The sequence below is a fragment of the Falco naumanni genome, chromosome 1, assembly GCF_017639655.2.
Source record: "Falco naumanni isolate bFalNau1 chromosome 1, bFalNau1.pat, whole genome shotgun sequence".
Taxonomy (NCBI): domain Eukaryota; kingdom Metazoa; phylum Chordata; class Aves; order Falconiformes; family Falconidae; genus Falco; species Falco naumanni.
Window position 1 is genome coordinate 61,968,981 of NC_054054.1, and position 18,094 is coordinate 61,987,074.

At 42.3% G+C, this 18,094-nt stretch overlaps 2 protein-coding genes and 1 long non-coding RNA gene across 3 annotated transcripts in view; 1 reads left to right on the forward strand and 2 right to left on the reverse strand.

The window, feature by feature from the left end:
- LOC121089527 (general transcription factor IIE subunit 1-like) lies at positions 1-4,945 on the reverse strand. Its single transcript, XM_040596837.1, has 4 exons — positions 2,995-4,945; positions 1,573-1,774; positions 823-1,049; positions 1-419 (listed from the first exon to the last, which is right to left on the reverse strand). Exons 1-4 carry the CDS (start codon positions 3,440-3,442, stop codon positions 25-27), a joined length of 1,272 nt encoding a protein of 423 aa, XP_040452771.1. The 5' UTR covers positions 3,443-4,945; the 3' UTR covers positions 1-24.
- On the forward strand, positions 3,409-17,605 carry LOC121089538. The gene is made up of 2 exons (XR_005828251.1): positions 3,409-3,490; positions 4,938-17,605. It is a non-coding gene; the product is annotated as an uncharacterized LOC121089538 (long non-coding RNA).
- The window catches only part of ASAH1 (N-acylsphingosine amidohydrolase 1), a 16,136-nt gene continuing 14,907 nt past the window's right edge, over positions 16,866-18,094 (reverse strand). The window contains exon 14 of the mRNA XM_040596825.1: positions 16,866-17,681. Coding sequence (XP_040452759.1) covers positions 17,592-17,681 — 90 coding nt within the window. The 3' untranslated portion in view covers positions 16,866-17,591. The remainder of the gene's footprint in view (positions 17,682-18,094) is intronic.

Consider the following 18,094-nt stretch of genomic DNA (forward strand, 5'->3'; position numbering starts at 1 on the left):
GTCTGCATATTCATATAGTAGTATTTATTCAAAGACAAATTGGAACATTTCTTGCCCTATTTTTATATAAGCTTCTCTCTCTTCTTTTGTCATGAGACACACAAGCTCTGGATTTTCACAAACTTCACCATAGGAACGAGGCTGACCAGCTACCATTAAAATAGGACTTTGTGTTTCCTGTTCCTCCTCTTGTTTAAAATTGCTGCCTGCTACTTCCATTCCTGCTCTTCTTGAGCACTTGGTATCTTCTTCAGACTCGCTAGTATCACTGCCCGATTCAGACACTTTGCTTTTGACAACAGGAGCCTGGTCTGTGCTAGATGATGACTTGGATTCATGGATCAGAAGTGTCTTGATGATTTCATTATCGCTGACAGTTTCTCTAATGCTTTCTCCAGTTTCTTCAGAAGCATTTACTCCTAATACACAATACTAAGTGTTAGAGGTAGCAATAGTTTACAGTTACCACAGGCATCTTCTATTTTTTCTACCCTGGATCATTTTTACCCACACTTTAGAATTTTCTTGAAAGTGCAGACATTTCCAAGAGCCTTACACTTTTAAGGAGTACCATTAATGTTACTGCATAGTTAAGAGCTAGAAATTTCAGGACCTGGTACCTGAGCTCTGGCTTTACTACTACCACCACCTAAATCAGTCTAAAGGGTAGTTTTTAGAAACTGAGATCTGATATCCAGTAGTGCAGAACCGAAGCGTTATGCTAGATTCTAAACCAAACTCACTACATTTTCAATGGGAAAGCTTTATTTAAATGCAGCAAGGCTGCTGAATTTTAAGTATTTGCTAATGCTTAAAACTTACCAACACTACTGTTGGTGGCTGTTGTTGCTCCTTCCACGGTGCTCTGTGACATCCAGATAGGTTGCTCTTTAGTTGCTTTTTCTCTTGTTTTCTTCTTGGGCTCAGAGTTCTGCACATCAATAACTAAGTTTTGAGTGTACATATTGCCAAAAGAGGAACTTCTGTTGGGCCATTTTTCAGGTTGGTTGCAGGATTCCAGCACACTTGAACGCACCTTATCATCAAAACTGAATGAAATGTCACCCATTTTGGGCAGGTTATATCCAGGCAAGAATCCCCCAGTTCCCATTAAAAAAAAAAAAAAAAAAAAAAAAAAAAGAAAGAAAGAGAGAGAGACCAAAAAAGGCATGTTTTGTTAGCAGACCGGCTTTAAGTGTTCTATATTAAAACAATTCACATTTCCTGTTACCTCCTGTCAGAGGCAAGTGGTTCTGAACCATTTATTTTTGCATGGGTTCTTCAGTAGGGCAATCTCTGGATGAAGCACACTAGTAGAGAAACTACTTTCTCACAGAACGGGCTATGAACATCAGATGAAGGGGAAGTCTGGAAAATTGTTTATTTAAGATAAAAAAAGGTAGCAAAAGCAAAACTATAAATACATAACTAATTTAAAATGCCTTAGGTATTATGAACAAAGCAGAATGGACTTGAAAGTATACTGCAAGTTCAGTATTTCAAAGATTTTACAGCTGGAAAGTTGTTAGGGGGTTTGTATTGAAATCAGAAATTCTAGGGGTATGTTTATACCTTTCTGATAATTCTGGTATTTCTGTTGGCTGAGGCTCCAGCAAGTCATATGGCAGAACAATATCTTCAGTCTCACGCAGTAGCACAAAGATAGGTTCAAGCTGCTCATTGAATTTTGCTAGCAAGGTTTGAGCCTCACGCTTAGGAAGTGCTGAGGCATCTTCCTCTACTTCAGTATTGCAGTAAGTGCAGCGGAAGGTCTCTGCAACATTATCCAAATTAGAAATTCTTATGTTCGTAGGACACAAAAGATTGCAGGACCTTGTTAAGAAATCCACAGTCTGGACAATTGCCAAAATATTCTGACTTTATCCATTCATTCACATTAACTAGGGGAACTCAAAAACTCAAGTTATAAAGGTAAGCCTTTTTTTTTTCCTCCCTTCCCTCCCACCTTTTTTCTTTTTTATTTGACAAGGACTGATATTCACACACTTGTTATGCAAGAGAGAAATGGCAATAGTGAAGCATAAAGAGCATCTGGTTTTAGTTGTTCAAAGCGTATGCTAAAAACCTATGTTCATTTTTTAAGCAAAAGAAATATATTTAAAGCATATGCTATTAAAATGTATCACCAGCCCCAATGGTTGCATTTCAGTAACTTGACAAAGTCCATCCCTTTGTTCTAAATGGAGGAATTTGCTAACCGACAGTATACTCATTTCACCTTTGACATTTCCAGTTAGTCATATGAGGTTCATTCTTCCCGGCTTTGGCATCTTTTGCCAATACCATGACCCAGGGGTTAACACAGTAGCGGCACTTGGAGTAATGTATTGCAGTAGGATGCCATTTGACCGCATTTTTGAAGGATTACTCTCTAATTAGTCATTTTGATTTTAGAGAAGAGAAACCAGCAAGCTCTGATGCCACTTCTGCTGCAGATGTGTTGCGTTGCCCTGGGAGGAGCCTGAAGTTCCCCGTTTCCAGCACCGGAGCAATAGAACACCTCTCCCCTGCTGCAGAGCTGCAACATGGTTATTACAGTAGGTGGCCGCAAACAGTTTTATCCATCTTGTCCAATGCTTCCATCAGAAGAATTGAACACACAAATGATTAACACATTCAAAATGGAGTAGAGCGAGTACTGTATTCTCATTTCCATCTGAGGACATGGGACTCACAAGATTTAGATGAGTAACCTCAAACCAGGCTAAGCATCCTGCTCGTGGCAAAGCTGAGGCCTGCAATCTGCCTCCCAGCTCCAGCTCTTATATTCAAAAGTATTCTTCCTCTTGCTTGGCCTGTTTTGCAGAGGTATTTTTCTCTTACCCTTACCTCCCAGTTTCTCCTGTCCCAGGCCCTTGTCCACGAGCAAACAGGTATATCCTAACAGCCTTTATTGCAAAGTTTGCACAGGAGCCAATTTTGTGCTACCAGAGTTATTAAGATAAGAGCAAATCAGCAATATAAGCAACATACCTGTAAATACATCAAAGAGCTGATTAACCTCAAGGTCTGTGTAAGTGCTGGAGCAAGATGGACATTTAAAAGAGGACCTGGTAGTCGAATCCCGCTCATCTGCTTCTATTTTCCGGCGTATGTGATCCAGTTTATATTTTACAACATCCACCAGCACCTTGTAATTGATGTAATAGTAATTGTGCCTTGTGCTCTTCCCATTAGGCCCTGTTTCAACTCTCATACGCACCTTCACAAACTTTTCTGCCTTGAGTGTGTTCAGGATACTACGCAGTTGTTTATGTTCATACTTGAGCAACTGTAACAAGTCATCCTCTTTCACACAGGGGTAGCGGATCAGTACATCTAGGGCCAGGGAGTACTCCACACCGTAGAAACCACGCACTACATATTTGGCCAGGCGCTTTAGGGCTGCCGGGACCTCCGTGATGACGTTTTGCTCTTCCATCAGGAGCTGAAGCACCACCAGACGTGCTGTACAACAAACAGAAGGGAGGTGAGCTGCAGCAAACCTTTCTTAGTGCTCACAGGCAGGTACAAAGCAGGTCATTTGCTGTCCTGCAGTTCTGCAAGAGTCTTCACTGAAAAGATGAATGTAAAATCCTTAACCTGCACCTGGGGATAGGGAAGGTATCAATAGATATCAAAGATTACCTAATCTTGAAGTACAATGATTACACCTGAAATATTCATGTCCTCTTGTGTAAAACCCCATAGAAGATATCTAGGAGAACGGGTTACAGAAAGTTCATAATTCTCTTTACAGAAGACAGCACAGTTAACTTGCATGTCTAGGTCTGCCTGAAGGACCCGTTTTCATTCACAGCCAGCCAGATAAGATCTGAACTGAATACTATATGCCTTTAAAAGTAAGGCTTACAACACAAGCTGGGCAAGAAATCTTCAGTTTAGCTCATAACAATAGGCAAACTAGCTGAGACAGTAACTCCCTTTGTGGCAAAGCCACAGGAGGTGTTTGAGCGCCTTTTCGCTTGCTCTTTGTGATTTTTCTGCTGGCTGCCATAGTCAAAACAAATGCCTAGCAAAGTTGGAGCGCAGGACGCTCCATCTTGTCTGGCACTGCCCTCACTCAGCACAGGCTGTTTGGGGCTGTGCCTGCTTGTCCCACCACGCTAAATCACCAGGGAACATTTGTAGCAGATTTTCCTCTTTAGCCCTCTTCTCCTCTGCAGGGGCATAGGGCTTCTGGCAATAACCCATTCCTAATCCCATTTAATAGAATGCAACTAATTCTAATCAGTTCAGCTGTCCCTGTTTCTTATTCATGAGGAGTGGAGGGAGAAGGGAAAATAAATTGAGGCGTGTTTCAATAAAGCCACATCTCAATTCCCTTCTTTGAGGCATGTTAAAATCCTACAGAAATATTTGATACTGCAGCCTGTAGACAGATGGCTTTGCAGAGAACCATGCAACACGCAGCCAAACAACGCCGGTGTAGCTACCGGGTCAGAAGGTGGGTGGGTAGAGGGATGGCATGTTATGCCATGGTATGTCGCCAGCACTAGCACTGGCATCCACTGCTGAGGGGCATCTTGCTCAAGCCCAGGTAGTCGCATATTGCTACACAGAGCTTCCAGGTGACCTTCGTCAGAAATCCCAGTTAAACAAAACTTATTTGCAGGAGCCTAGTCGTTTAAATTTGCATCTCACAGGGGAAGCACTATGTTTTGGGTAACCTAAACCAAATGTAAAGATGCTGGTCTGAAGGCAATAGTACCACACTGACCTAAATTTCCCACGAGGAAGTGGGGGGGAACACTGGAACGGGCTGCCCACGGAGGGGGTCAAGTCTCTGTACTGCAACTGGGCAAGAGCCCGAGCAGCCTGACCTTGCTTTGAGATCGGTTGTGCCACAAACAAGGCTTGGACCAGACAGCCTCCAGAGGTCTCGTCTAACCTAAATTCTTCTGCTCTCTTCCAAGAGAGTTAAATTTAACCACAGCAAGGACAGAAGCTGTGGGAACGTCAGTCAGTTCCTTGATAGCACTCCTCAGACTGTAAGACCACCATTCCTATGTTTTTTCACAAAACCCTTCAGAAAGAAGCAATTTTAAAAAATTACTGTTGTAGATTTTCACTTCTTTGTCCTCATCCTCAAAAAAGGCTTAACTACAGCGCACCTGACTGTCCCATGTTAGCAGGGCAGTGTAGCTCATCGCATGACTAGAGAAAGAATATTCCCTTCCACAAGCAGGAAGCCACAGGACCTTGAGCTTGTGTTCAACCAAGTCTCCCAGAAACTAAATCCAGTTGTTGCTGCCAGCCAAGCCCTAGCAAGGGTATGACACAGTCTGTGTACGTGTGCATGGATGTGTCTGCAGTGGGACAGGGACATACTCGAGCCAGGAGTCAGGAACTCCACCTGCTGAAAAAAGAATAGAAGTTGAATAAAATCTTTTTGACTGCAATCACATCTCTGCCTCTTTCCTTGATGGATGAGCTACCTCAAGTTGCCAGTGCATTTTCTGCCAGATAAAACCATATGCAGACCTATAGGATAACACATTTGTGAGCATCATGGCTGTCCTTGAGCCACTCAGCGATGTTCATGTCCCAGAGGCACTCAGTAGGCAATTTTCCTTTCCCCATCCACAGCAAGGGCTCTTTGCCTTTAGAGCCGAGTAGCTTTCCTTTGAAGTCAGGGTAAGGGTATGCGGGGGAGACTACTTGTATATTGAGAATCGCCAGGAAGCTTCAGACAGCAGAGAAGCTACTGCTGTGCAGGACAGCTCAGATTACTGCTCTTGACCCAGGGCTGGGCTCCAGTGTTCTAACCCCAGGGGCACTTCAGCATAAAACACAAGATGTCTGGAGCACTGACAGGTATCAGACTTGTTCCACAGAAAAATATGCTGACGTAAGCTGCAGACTTCTCTTTCATCCTCTTTCTGGCCTCACAACTTTAGAAGTTGTGTCTGCATGCTGGCTTATACTCAGCAAGAGGGAAGGATGGACAGTGCCCTCAGCCAGCCCCAGCAATCAGGGGAATGGCTTTGAGTCTTCTCAGGCTCTGGAGAGCAGTGAGCCTTGTCCTTCTATACTGTGGGCATATAGCCCAGAGACAGAGGCACTGTAGCCTCTGGCACAGGCCCAACGGCAAGCAGCCATCACGTATTTGTGTGACCTGGTCCAGCCCCACTGAGGGGCATCAAGTGCAGCCCCAGGATCTGTATCGGATATGGTACCGCTCACATGCACTAGCCCGGGCTAGCACCTCAGAAAGGGCCATGGTGCCCTCTGCTTTATATGAATGCCAGTTGGATCGTGGCACTATTGAAAAAAGAACAAAACCACTTCTGTATCTAGTCCTTGGCTAATGGGGGCGGAATCATGACACTTAAAGGACTTGTATTAATTAGGAGCAGGTCTCATGACTGCTTTTTCTTACCCTAAGTCAAATACAGAATGAAATAATTTCAAAGGGACCATGATAAGTACCTAACAACATTAAGGAAGAAGTAGGACCTGAACTGTAAGCTTGAGGTTTGCTGATCTATCAGTTCTGTGGACGACTCCTTACCCCAACTTGCATCGCGTACTTGCGCCTTTAAAGCAAGCAGTACTCTGAAGTGCTAGCAAGTCTGGACTGCACTGAAGTGCTTCTGAGCACCTTGATGTTAAAAGCTCTTCAGGTCCAGAGTCTTACAACCATGCAAACTATTCAGGGAAAGAAAAAAAGCCACCACCCACACACAACAGAACTCCTCCGTACATAAACACACAGTGTAAAATATCATGAATATATCCTGGGAGACAACTGAAAAGCTTTTTCTCAAGAACAAATCCATAGAACCCACTACCTGCTGTCTCTTTGCAGTGGAAGTTTAGATGTGTAAGCCTTTGTTCAATGTAAAAGGAAATGGCTTTCTTTTTAAAAAATGGCTTAATTTGCCCTGAATGAAGAACATTCATGGAAAATACAAACCCCTTGAGAAGTGTTCCTTTAAGCTACAAAAGAAACAAACCTGTATGCATTTTACAGTAAAAACTAATAAAATCAAAGTGGGGGAAAGCTTTCTCCAAGTGCTTTGGTATATTTGAGGTTGTATTTCTCCAGTCCATCTAATGCTGGATCTGAAGTCTTGCAATTCAGGAAAACTGCTGATGTTTAAAAGTTGTGTAGTTTTCAGTTCGCAAGCAGCAGTATTTTAAGAAGAGCTGGAGACCACCCTTAACAAGGAAAGGAGGAGGAAGAAGAGCAGCTCCTGCAGAGGGAGGATGGCTTTAAACAGGAATCTGCTCTTCAGCTGAGCTACAGCCTGTATTAAGACAAGTATTTTGCTGTTCATGCAGATTTTTTTCTTTTTTTCCAGCCGACAGCATATACAGACAAGATATCTTACAAGTCACAGTCTAGCTTCTACCTTTAGCTTCTTTTAAAGTACTTACATTTATAAGAGTAGGAGCTACCTTCTTATTACATCAATTATTTTTAAGATTATTCAGTAACTTCAATGCCAGAGAGGCCCTTCTGCTTATAGTTAATATGCAACAATTATAATCTTCATCAAGGAGAGACGAATGCAATGTGCTGTTTTCCGCAAAAGCAAGAATTACCTTTAAGATCCTTTTTGTGCTTTGGGAAACCTGTACAGTTGCTTGCTGTGCTAGCAGGCAACTATCAAAAGCAGCATTTCAAGTTAACAGGCATCACATAGAGCAAGTTCTGCAAGATTTCCCTGAAACCAATTGCTTAATTAACATTTTACTTGAGCTGCCTGAGAAAGCAAACTACCCACCTCACACTTTAAAAGGCACTAAACCAGAAAGATTTATTAAAGTAGTCTTTTGTCATTCTTCATATAACTTCACCATTTGAAGTAAGTTAAAAAAACCTGATCTTTACCTCTGTTGTATAGGCAGAAAACTTCAGGCTGGTACTGTAGAACTGCTCCTTTCTTAAGAGCTCAAAGTAACTGCAAAACAGGCTTAAGTATTTCCCAGCCTTTTCCTAGACCTATCTGTGATATGCCCTAATTATCAGCCAGCTGGAGCAAAAAAGTCCCCCCATCGCATTTCATTAGCAACTGAATGAATTCAGGCTTGCATACATTGCATCACAATAAAGTTTTAAATCATATTGCTCAATGAAATCCACCTACGACAGGCAAGGACTGAAAATGTAAGTGACAGCGATCTGATTAGTGTTTTCATTAGCATGACTTTAGAAGACTGAAAGTAACATAATAATTTATTCCTCTTTAGTTGCTGCAACCCAAATATTTAGTATAGGTAATTTACGTTATTTATGTTTAGAAGCTTTCATAACCAAACAAATCTGGAAACTTTATATCAACCTTGCAAAGAAATATTCATCTTGCAAAGAAAGAAGCTGGAATTTATATGTTTACTAGTTTTTGCATTTTTGCTTACTAATCTTTTTAGGTAGTTTATGTCTTTGAAAGGAAACAAAACCCCATTTTTCAGCTATTTCTCTAGAAGATAAAGTTATAGATACTATTTTTTCATTTTATGAATTAGATATCTGTGTTTAAAAACTATGTTGAAAGAAGGCTGCCAGACACCGTACATCCAGGATTAAAATGGTGAATTCTATTAGGATTGCAATCATCATATTCTATCTCAAATCTTCGTGTCTTTCAGATTATTTTTTAATATATGCACGAGGGAGGCTGGTGTTTTGTGGTGATGTGACTTAGGTCTTCTAGATACGTGTTGCAGCTTGTACTGTGCTTTTGTACTGCTGTTTGCTGCCGGAACTCTGGCTCTCCAGCTTACCTGGCACATGGGTCTATGGAAACCCCAAAAGTGTGGGTGTTTGTCTGCATAGGATGGGTTGTGGGACTGGCATCTGTAAACATCACTACAGAACACAGTGCCTCTGAGAAACAGTCAATACTAGAAAAGAAACCTCGTATTTTAGTACTGTAGGAAGAATTTGGATTTGAAAATACTTCAAAGGTTGGAAACTGCAGGTTAGAAACTGCAGGAACAGGTGACTATAAAAAAAATCCCCAAGTTTAGCTTTGCTCTTGCTTGTGATTTATAGTAGCAGGATCAGTCTCATGCTTTATGCTGGGGAAAAACCTTGCTACTACTCTTTTCTTCTTTGTTCCATTAAATAAGAAACTATTAGGCAGATACCCACAGCTGAAAAATCTAATCGGCATAAACCTTCAACCACAAATTTAAAATGTCCACACAGGTAAAATTAAGCAGATAGACCTCTTTCCATAAAGTTGTTCTTGAGTATGCTCCTTTGCTGTTGTGTTACACTAGAAATGCAAAGGAGCAAGACTACTTGCTGGTACCTGTTGTGTTTAGTCTGTGGGAAATGTTTACACTGAGTAATACCCGTGGGTCTCCTTGCCAGCTGTTTTGAACAGGGCAAGTGTCGCGTAACCTCAGTGCTGGTACTGATGTGACAGTCCTCAGCCTGCATGCGCAGGCGTGGAACCAGACCACAAGAAAACACAAAACAACTTTCTGCATTAAGGAGAGTGATGGTCTGGCTGCTAACAGTGCTTTCAGAAATGGGTGACGGCCATCACCTGGGCAAGCTGCACCTGTTTGTCACAGACACTTAGCCTCCACCTAGCAGGGGTAAAGCTCCACGCAGCAGAGGTGCTGCTCAGCCGGGTGGCTGCCTGTTGGGCGGCTGGGAGGGAATTTGGTACAGGCTCACGTTGTGCTGCCTTTGCTGTGCACGCTCAGCGCGGGAGTGAAAATCACAGGCCAAAAAATACAAAAAGAAAGCGTGGCTTGAGCAGGTATTTTCTGACTGCTGGGAGCCCTGGCACCGAGGGCCGTGGGAAGCAGGGTTTGTGCCGGTGTGTTGTTGCGATGTTGCGTAACAGAGACATCACTGACAACGGGAGCTCGAGGTGGGGATAGGCAAGGCTGCCTGGCTGCGTGTCAAACCCCCTTGGGTGGCGGGGATGTTTGTCTGGAATGGTGTGGGCATGCATGGCACTCGCAGGCTACTTGATGAAAAGGAGGCAGATAATCAGCTGAGAAGTCTCAGGTGGGAGAAGTGAGTACAGAGTCTGATCACAGGTTGAAGGAGAAAATGAGTGGGTTGCTGCTTTGGGGGATAAAGGTATAATCAAGGTTCTCACAGCAAAGGCAGTACATTTTATCTGTTGGCAGAGCAGAGGTTGGTGTAGACGGCCCGGTGGGAGGCTGTGACCTGCACCTGCAGTAAATGGGAGCTGTTCCAAGTTCCTTTATCATCCTCTCTGGGCTGAACAGCTGCTGTTCTGCCTTTCCTGGACACGCACATGGAAGCTATGTTCTGCAGTATCTTACATTCTCCACGTCAACTGATACCCAGACCTGAGTTTAAAAAATAAAATGCCTAGCTTGTGCATTCAAGCACTGCAAAATAATAAAACACTAGGATTACAGGAAGTGCCTGTATGTCACCTGCTGCCCTGTACACACAGGGCTCTTAATCACAGTCACATCTCTCTTTTTTTTTTTTTTCCCCCACGCTGGCCCTTTCGCAGTGTCTCTGCCTCAGCCAGTGTGGGGGGGTTAACGCTCAGCTCCCACGTGTGGCCCTGAGCCCTGCTTATTTTGTGAACCATCCAAACCTTGCACTGAGACGATTCATTTTCTTATCAGTTTTCCTGTGGTGTTCTCCTTGTATTACTTAATTCCACGATCCTTGAAAGCATGCTGGTATCGAACTAAATTAACTTGGTCGGAGGGCTGTAGACCTCTTTTTGGATTAGTTTATGTTGTAATCTTCCTGGTATCTAGAAAGATAGAGGATATCGTGCTTGTGTGACATATGGAGCTCTGGGGTACAGAATTTGAAACCAAGATTGCTGGATAATTTTGAGTGCCTGAACTGAGATTAAAAAAAATAAGATACATTTTACAGTACTTTATATTCCTGCAGCATAGCTCCCTCTGTCTTGACTGCCATTGTGATCAGTACTTCCAAAATACAACCAGTGGTATCCCAGACTGGGTACTGGCCAAACAACACAGCCTACTGGGTTGCCTGTGCAGCACCTGCCAGGAAAAGGGGTGAGAATTTAGTTGTGTGCTTAGATCTGCCTGGTCTGTAACAGCATCCATTCCCTTGCGAGGCGTTAGCTTATTTACCGTCCTGAGAGCTGGAACAGAGCAGCCGCCTTTCTCCTCTGTTATGCCGTCCCCATTCGTCACAAGAACGCAGCCTGTCACTGTGCAGTGAGTGAAACAAGGGATCTCGATAAAAGGAATCTGGGGATCACACAAAGAGGCTGTATCACATCCAAAAAGGAAGGGACATGAATGGCTGCTATGCTTGTTTGCTTCTGGATGCCTCACAACCTTAGTATGCTTTTAATGTAACTTACCTTGCTTTGAAGAACGGTTGCTTGGGATAACATGTATTTTTAATGTCAATACTCTTTTTCTTAGAGGATCAGTTTAGATTTAACGTCTCTCAGCGTAATTTGAAACAATGTGGTAACAGCAGTTACTAACCAGCAGGCTGCTGCAGCGGGAGGCAGGGTTTGGCTGGTTTCAGATGGCAGCAAAGGAACGCTGAACGCGGGGAGCAGGGAGGTCAGAGAGGAGCACACCGCACTTGCTAGATCTTCATAGCCTGCCACTCTCGGCTGTCTTCCCGTTCTGTTGTACTTCTCCTTCCTTTGACATCTCCTGACACTCTGGCTCCTGCTCTTCCTTTTTTCTTTTTCCCCTGCCCCCTTTCCCATTTTCCTGTTCCTCCCCCTCCCCTGTTTTCCCCTCTCCACCCAGTCGCTTCTGCTTTTTCCCACCTGGGTTGTGCAGAAGGCCACCTTCTGCAGCTGGATATGGGTATCTTAAAAAGAACCGTTTCCAGCTCTCAGGGGATGGTGCATGTACACCTCTTGAAGAATGCAGATGTAGCATTTTGGGAACTAAGTTGATGCAAATTATATGTAACTACTCAAAGGTTTGAATACTGGTGTAATTCAGATGGTGGGTGTAGCCTGAGAAAAGGCCATGTCTAATCCAAACGCCTCCAGGTACCTGAATTAAAGTTCTGCTTTAAGAACAAGACGGCACTTCAGCACTTTGCTACAACTCAGTGCTTGTGACTTTTTTTCTTTTTTTACTACAGAGAAAATAATTTTTTTTGTGTTTCTCTTTCTTAATGAGATGAAACATTTTCATTGAAATATAAAGAGGGAAAAGTCTAAGGATGATTTTTTTCTCTACATTGGGTATCTGTCTAACAGAGAAAGCTTAGCAAGTCTAAAAGAAAGTCAAGACTAACCGTGGAAAACCTTAAGCAAGCCTTATGACTGGAGTTACCTTAAATACAGAATACTCAGCAGAGACAACCTCACTACTGGGGTTCTGCTATTGCTTATGCATAACCCTTGAGCTAGGAGAAAAAACTTTGCAAAACAAATTAGACTGAGATTGTCCCATATATAATTAATGTAATTCAGAGCTGATTCACTGTAGATCAGAAAATGTGCTGAGCACAGTGCTTCTGAGTATGTAAACAGACTAACTCCTTTATAATTATTGTCCTCTTTTCTAAGTAACAGAGTGTGGGAGCAGATTTAGCTACACAAGACCTTTAAAATCTTTGATACTGCCAGTTATCATGCTCTGAAAAACTGGGTGGCAGTCTTGGAAGAACTGCGTGGTCTGCCTGCTTCAAGTATTTGTCCAATTGGTATGCTGTGTTTCCAGACATTTTAACAAAGGCAGTTTCTTATAAAATGCATAAATATTTGGAGTTTTCTTCCCAAGGCAAATTGTGGTTTCTGCCACTGCTTTGATTGAGCATTACTCTTTCTGGCTCATCTTGTTCTTCTGGTGCAAAGGATGAGAGGTTTTGCTGCTTGGAGGGGTTGGGTGTGACTTTCTCACCAACACCTCTGGAACTCCAAGAGGAAAAGAAAGTCCATCTGACAATCTGTGACATATGCAAGTCATTTGCCTGCTGTTGCCACTACAGTGAAGTCCAAGCTTTTGAGCTTTCTGTTTGCATTTCTCTCTTTCTCCTTCCACCTGCAGCCCAAAGAGCTGGCTGTGTGACGGTGGGGACAGGTGTTTGTGCCGGGAGGGAGGGCTATTTTGCTGTTGGTTGTGGTGCCTGCCTAAAGCTCTCAGCTGCTGCCTGTCAGTCCCCTCTCGGTCATGCCTGCTTGCTCCAGCTTCAGTCTTCTATTTACTCTTGCTGCTTTCCTGGCAGATATTTTACAGACCACCTGTGGGTGCTGCTCTGGAGTTTTGCTTCTAAGCGAGGCCTTCACTTGCGACTCTAATGCAAACTCACTTGCATGTGTGTCCCAGAACTACTGCTTGATTTTGACAGAATCAAATTCATTTCCTGCATTGTCCTGTCTTCACTAGCTGCCAACATTTTGTTTTTTGACACAGGAGATGCCATTCTCTCTTCCTCTGAAGAGGAAGCTTCAGTCATGGCTTTCTTAAATTGCAGAGATGTAAATTTTTTTTGCAAACTGACTTCTTTCTGCCTTTAAATGCCAACACCCAAACAAATGCTTTGTCTATCCTCTAACATCTTATTTGATCCCGTTCAGAATAAACTGGATTAACTCTTTGTATTTACATTAAAAGTAAAAATCTGCTGGAAGCTAAAATACAGAGGCTGTTCTTCACAGAACTAGACTATGCAGTAATAATAGAAAACTATGTGTGTCTTGTTTCGTTTGTGGGGGTTTTTTGCAACCATTTGATGATTTTTCACCCAGAACTAGGGAAGCTGTGTAAATTCTTATTTAAACATAAAAAAGAAAACACTTATGGTTTCTTACTTGATCTAGGAAAAAAACAAATGTAAAAATAAAATAATCTGACGACCCTCTGTGTTGTGAGGTACTTCAGCTATGTGTACAGCAAATGAAGAAACGTACCTATTTTTATTCTTTGTGTCTCTATAAAAACCAAGCAAACAAAAACCAAAGGAAAAAAGGCTAAATTAAATCCCAAAGTTGCAAGTAGTTGTATACATTTCTTCAGTGAAATGGTTTTAGCTTCCATTACAGTGCCCAGGACAGCAGAAGCCAGGAGGAAGTTTGATGTTAAAAATCAATGTCTCTGTCTGTACCATGAGCAAATTAAACATTTGGTCTGGCTTGAGAAAACCTTCAGAACAAGTGCTTTCAGAGTTGACAGATGTAGCTTAAATCAAGAAGCAATTAATCACATTCATCAGTTTTTCTATATTAAGGCAGACACAGTAAGTTGTTGAGGGTTTTGTTTTTAAACATCTTTGCTTATTTTAGTCAATAGCGGGCATATATGTTCATATATGTTCAGGCTCTAGAGAGACATCCATTGGATTTAGCTGTGCTTTTGCAATTGTAAAGCAATTTCCAGTGTGGGAATGTGGATTGTCTTGCACAAGGGACATACCAAAAGCTCATTAGTTAATGACTGTAAATAGTCTACACTGCTCCACATATGCTAAAGTGGGACAGGACTCATAAGTAAACTTATTTTTAAATGACAAAGTAATTTGATTATGGCTGTTATGCAACTAATTCCAAATAAATCTAAACAACCCGCTACCAGATTAAGGTGCAGACTCAGAAGTATATGATGTGCTTTTCATGGTACAGACTGTAACATCTGACTCGATTTAACCGTTTTACATGAATCAAATGTCCCAGAAGCTGCATTTCACACACTACCTGCATTTTCCCCAAATCTAAATCATGCTGTTATGTTGATTTTAGTTTATGTAGCTTCGATATTTATGACTGAGTCTTAAAATACACTCCGGTAGTACAATCATGTTAACATACTTCTGCTTGCGTACTTCAGTTAAAAAAAAAATTTAAGATGTGTAACTACGCTAGCCCTTTTTTGTAATGTCAGTTTAAGTAGTGGGACGCCGATTCCTGTGTGCTCTCACCCTGTCAGTGTTTTACACCCCTTTAAATTGTTTCTAGCTGTGCTACTACAGGCATCGTTCTAGGGCCCAGAACACCAGTGCTTCATTTTCTTCAACCAGAAGCCATGTCTCTTTATTAGCTGTTAAAGTTATTTGGCAAATAGCGTTCTTTTTGTCCCTGCTTCCCCCACTGCAATCCTCTAATAACAGTTTGCTGTAATCTGGTAACCTAGTTACTGAAACAAGGGATGATTAAAGGTTATCTTTTAATCACAGAATACCAGGTTAGAAGGGAACTCAAGGACCATCTGGTCCAACCTTTCTTTGCAAAAGCACAGTCTAGACAAGATGGCCCAGCACCTTGTCCAACCACATCTTAAGAAGTGTCCGATGTTGGGGAATCCACCACTTCCTAGGGAGATTATTCCAATGGCTTATTGTTCTCGTTGTGAAAAAATCTCCTTTTCTGTAACTTGTACCCATTATCCATCATCTTTTCCATGTGACTCCTTGTAAAAAGGGAGTCTCCAGCTTCTCTGTAGCCACCCTTTAAATACTGGAACGTGGTAGTAAGGTCTCCCCTTAAGCTTTCTTTTCTCAAGGCTGAGCAAACCCAGTTCTCTCAGCCTTTCCTCATCTGGCACGCTTTCCAGTCCTTTGACCATCTCTGTGGCCCTTCTCTGGACCCTCTCCAGTCTGTCCGCATCTTTCTTGTATAGTGGGGACCAAAACTGAACACAGCATTCCAGGCGTGACCTGACCAGCACTGAGCAGAGTGGGGTAATGACTTCATCTCTGCTGGTGATGACTTCGTTGATACAACCCAGCATCCTGTTGGCTTTCTTTGCGGCAGCAGCGCACTGTTCACTCATGTTGAGCTTGTTGTCCACCAGGACGCCCCCAGATCCCTTTCCACAGAGCTCCCTGCCTATGCCACACTACTGGATTATGTTTTCCCAGGTGCAAGACCTTACAACTTGTCCTTGTTGAACTTCAAAAGGTTCCTGTTAGCTCACTCTTCCAGCCTATCCAGGTGTTCCTGCAGGGTGGCTCTCCCTTCTGAAGTGTCCATTGGTCCCCACTCAGCTCGGTATCAATGGCAAACTTCATCAGGGTACACTTGATCCCATCATCCAGATCACTTAGGAAAATATGAAAGTGTTGAGCCCACTATTGACCCCCGGGGGACCCCACAGGTGACAGGTTGCCAGTTTGAAAAGGAGCTATTTACCACCACCCTCTGGGTGCAGCCTCTCAGCCAGTTCCCCACCCACCACACAGACCACCTGCCTAGACTGTAATACATCAGTTTCTCTACAAGGATGCTGTGGGAAACTATCGGAAGCCCTGGAGAAATTTTAGTGTTTCTTTTAGAAAAGGAAGCAATACTAAATAAAACTTAGTCGGTTACACCTGGATGAAAGTTGACTTTGCAAAAATGAGCAATAACTTGTTTACTCTGCTGTAGACTTAAGTGTTAAATTTTCAATTATTAAAATAAATATCTTAAGTAGCCTTTACTGTTTCGCACAGAAAACTGCAGTATCCTCTGTTCTGAACTTCTGCACTACACTAGTACTGTTCTGTGTTCTGGCTATCAAGAATCCCATTGTGACTAGATGTCACAAACTTGCCAGTTTTACTTCGAATGCCTTAGGCAATACTGTCTCTGCAGACACCAAAGAGACAGCAACTACTTCCCTTATGCCAGTGGCAACTTTAAATTCACAGCTTAATTTTAATTCTGGCCAACGGCACAGTCTGACTTGGCTGCCCTACCCTGCTTTCCAAAAAACAACCAACTGAACAAAATCTCCCCCAGACAACCCAACCACTATTAGTAGTTGGCTACTTCAGATTACGATAATCGCTTTCACTGTCAGTTTGAGAAAGAAATCAGTTCTTTGGACACTGTTAAAATCAGTCTATTTGGAAGTGAATGCCCTTTCCTCTATGTGATATGTAACGTGCATGAGGTATGAAATCAGTGCACGTGTACTGTGGTCAGAGAAAGTAGTTCTTAAAAATATTTATTGTATTAGTATTTATTTTTTTTGAGACAAAAGAAAAATTTGTATTAACAAAAAAAAATTGTTAACAGGCCAAGAAAGAGCTTGAGCAAAAGGTCTATAAATCAGTGAAAAGACATTTTTTTGGCTCAAATCTCATTTTAGATATTTTCCCAAGACTTTGTTTCTATGACTTGATATGACACTTTGTAGTTTATTTTATAATAGGGAGTCTTAAACATATCCTCATATTGGACCAGAACATTAGCAATTCATCTTAAGTGCTTAGGAAAGAATAATAGAACTGTACCGTCCCAGATGGCCACCTTATACCCAATTCTTCTACAGGCTTGGTAGGTGCCATTAACTCCTGTGAACTTCAGAAGTATTTTAATCTAAAAAACCCCAACCAAACAACGAAAAATAACAAACCCACAAACCAAACCAAGAATACTGTCAAGACTGAAGAGATCTAGAACTAACTGCTGAACTCATTTGGCAGAAATGGCTGAAGTCAAGACATTCATCAGTATACATTTCTCATCAGCAGAACTGCTGATCAGAAAGCAAGAAAGTCCACTGTGAGAGAGGGTCCTCCACTGTTAGAAGCTCATTGACATTTCTATATAGCCGTTAAGATTTCTGAAGAAAGGAGTTAGACTGAGGAAATCTTTTTCCAGAAGTAGTTTTTTCTTGGAGGACCTCCAATTCAGACAAGCAGCTCCCAACACAGGAAAGGTACAGGACTACCAAGGACTACAGGGATCTGGGCATTCCCGCAGGTAAGTCTCTGTATGACCATTATACACCTCCATCAGCGTTGTGCACACAGTCAGCTAACAGCAGATGGGAGAAGATAAAAAAAGAAAAAGAGAAAGCCTCATTACAGCAATTAGTGAAAAACTGTCTCTGATACTAGCTGAACAGTTCAACCGAAATGAGCATTTGTTTAGTCAACAACATGCAAGTATGAGTAGCTTGTGTCCTCAGCTAAGAATGCCGTCTCCACTTAATGCGGTAACTAAACTTTGTAATTCAAAAACTCTTCTCACCCCTTTAGTCTTTTTTTTTTTCCTAAACACCAAAACCTGAAGTTCAGACTACAGCATCTTCTGTTGCAAGAACATGCCTGCACTATGGCTAAACCATGAGGTATATTAGTTTGTTCCGTGCTACTTACAAAGGCATGTATCACGGGTTAATTCAGGTTGGAAGGCTCCTTTAGATGTCTGTAGTGCAAATGCTGCCT